Here is a 1,920-nt window from a genome sequence, read left to right as displayed (position 1 = left end):
CCCTCCCTCCCCCTTCCCATGATGCTCTGCAAACCCATGGACCCCCCCCCTCGGCACCTTAGATTCTGGGGAGAACAAGCCCCCCCCACATCCCCACTTCCCAGAATCCTCTGAAGCTGCAGGCCCATTTCTCCCTGGTTGGGGGGGGCAGAAAAACGTGCTTTTCCCAGAATCCTTTGCAGGAGATACAGGAGTCTTTCTTCCTCCCCCCCACCCTCCACGTTAACCGCCCCTCCCCCTCTCGCCCACCTTCTCCATGGCGCCGGGGAAATCTCGGTTCCGCCACCGCCTCCGCCTCCTCTCCTTCGGCTTTTTCCCGTCTGGCTCCCCGTCTCCTTCCTGCGCCCGCCTTTCCCTTCTCCCACCCCGCCTTCTGGAACCTGCTAGAATGCTCCCGCCCCGCCCCCGCGCTCCGATTGGCTCCCGCCGCGCGCGCCGGCCCGCCCCCTCCGCGCCTTCCGGAGGGCTCGTTGGCGGGAGGGAAAAAAGAGGGCGGGTTTGGATCCCGCCTTCCCTCTCCCACCTTTCTCCGTGCCTACGGATTGGTTTGCCGCCGCGAGGCTCCCTCAGCCCATTGGTCCGTGCCGTTTGACAGGCTTGTGGGAAAAAAGGGGGCGGGGTTCTGCCAAAGTCCGCGCTGGGTTTCTATTGGGACGGGATCCCAACGGCATCAGAGCTACTGACCAATAGCTAGACGGCTTGTCTTTTTTTATTTTTTCCCCCCTCTCTCTCCTTCCTTCGATGATTCTCATTGGCTTTCCGGGTTTCTCCCTGTAAAACCGCTTTAAATGGCTTGCAGGGGTGACGTCATTTCCGCTTTTTTCCTTCCATTGGAAAAGCCGGAAGTTTCTTGGGGTTTTTTTTTGGTTGTTCTCTAGTTTGGGAAGTTTTGATTTATTGCACTGTAGTCCTCACATATTTCTCTCCCCGTTTTTAATTTTTCCTCAGCCCTTTGTAAAATATTTTCCCTGCTTAGATTTTTTTTTTCTAACTTGCATATGCAAATTTCTCAAAGTGCATTCCCCCTTGGCTTATGTGCAATACCACAAAACATGTAACAATGTCACCAATGGCTGCAAGACCTAATTGCGTTTTTATAACTACAAAAATCGAATTGTTTTCCTGGCTTTTCTCACACGGCTCTCCAACGGATTGGACTACAATTCCCATGCCACTCTGCTACCTGCTGGGAACTGTAATCCACACGTTCTGGATGGTGACCTGCTTGGGAACATTTTTTTTTATAATAATATTCTATTCTGAGATGTTTGGAGTTGATAAATTTTTTTTAAAAGCAGATTGTAGAACGGGTTCCCAATCTGGGGGTGTGAGATGTTATTCCAGGGGGTGCGAAAACTTGGGTTTAGAAGTTTCAAAATTATAGTGTATGTGCATAATTTGTTGCTGTTATTTTGAGCTTTTGTAAAGGGTGCGAGAATATATCAGAAGGGTTCTAGGATGCAAGGTATAAAAAAGATTGGGAACCGCTGTTGTAGAATAATGGAATTTGGGAGATGTAGTTCAACGGAGAGCTACAGACTCCACCCTCCTAAATTAAGTCCGGCAATCTGGATTATATCTCAAAACTGGATCTAGATTTATTTGGAAATAAATTCAAATAGGAGTACAAGTAGTCCTCAGTTTACTACCACAACTAGGAACAGAATTTCTGTTACTAAGCAAAGCAGTTGATAAGTGAGTCTTGCTTGATTTTATGGCACTTTTTGCCATGGTTATTAAGCCAATCACTGCAGTTGTTAAGGGAATTGTATGGTTATAAAGCAAATCCAGCTTCCCCATTGATTTTGCTTGTTGGAAACCAGCTGGGAAGGTCAAAAATGGCAATTGCGTGCCCACGGGATGCTGGAATATATAATATGGAATATCTGCTAGTTGCCAAGTGCCCTAATTCTGATCACA

At 48.2% G+C, this 1,920-nt stretch overlaps 1 protein-coding gene across 1 annotated transcript in view; it reads right to left on the bottom strand.

Moving 5' to 3' along the window:
• LOC107301409 (stress-induced-phosphoprotein 1-like) overlaps positions 1–357 on the bottom strand; it is a gene marked incomplete at its 3' end in the record, with an annotated part of 5,433 nt that extends 5,076 nt beyond the window's left edge. Inside the window, exon 1 of the mRNA XM_015830641.1 lies at positions 250–357. Within this exon, the coding sequence (XP_015686127.1) occupies positions 250–258 (9 nt within the window). The remainder of the gene's footprint in view (positions 1–249) is intronic.
• Between the last annotated feature and the right edge of the window lie 1,563 nt (positions 358–1,920).

Source organism: Protobothrops mucrosquamatus, unplaced genomic scaffold (assembly GCF_001527695.2).
Source record: "Protobothrops mucrosquamatus isolate PMUCROS unplaced genomic scaffold, P.Mucros_1.0 scaffold12427, whole genome shotgun sequence".
In the NCBI taxonomy this organism is placed as follows: domain Eukaryota; kingdom Metazoa; phylum Chordata; class Lepidosauria; order Squamata; family Viperidae; genus Protobothrops; species Protobothrops mucrosquamatus.
This window is presented reverse-complemented; position numbering and strand designations above follow the sequence as displayed.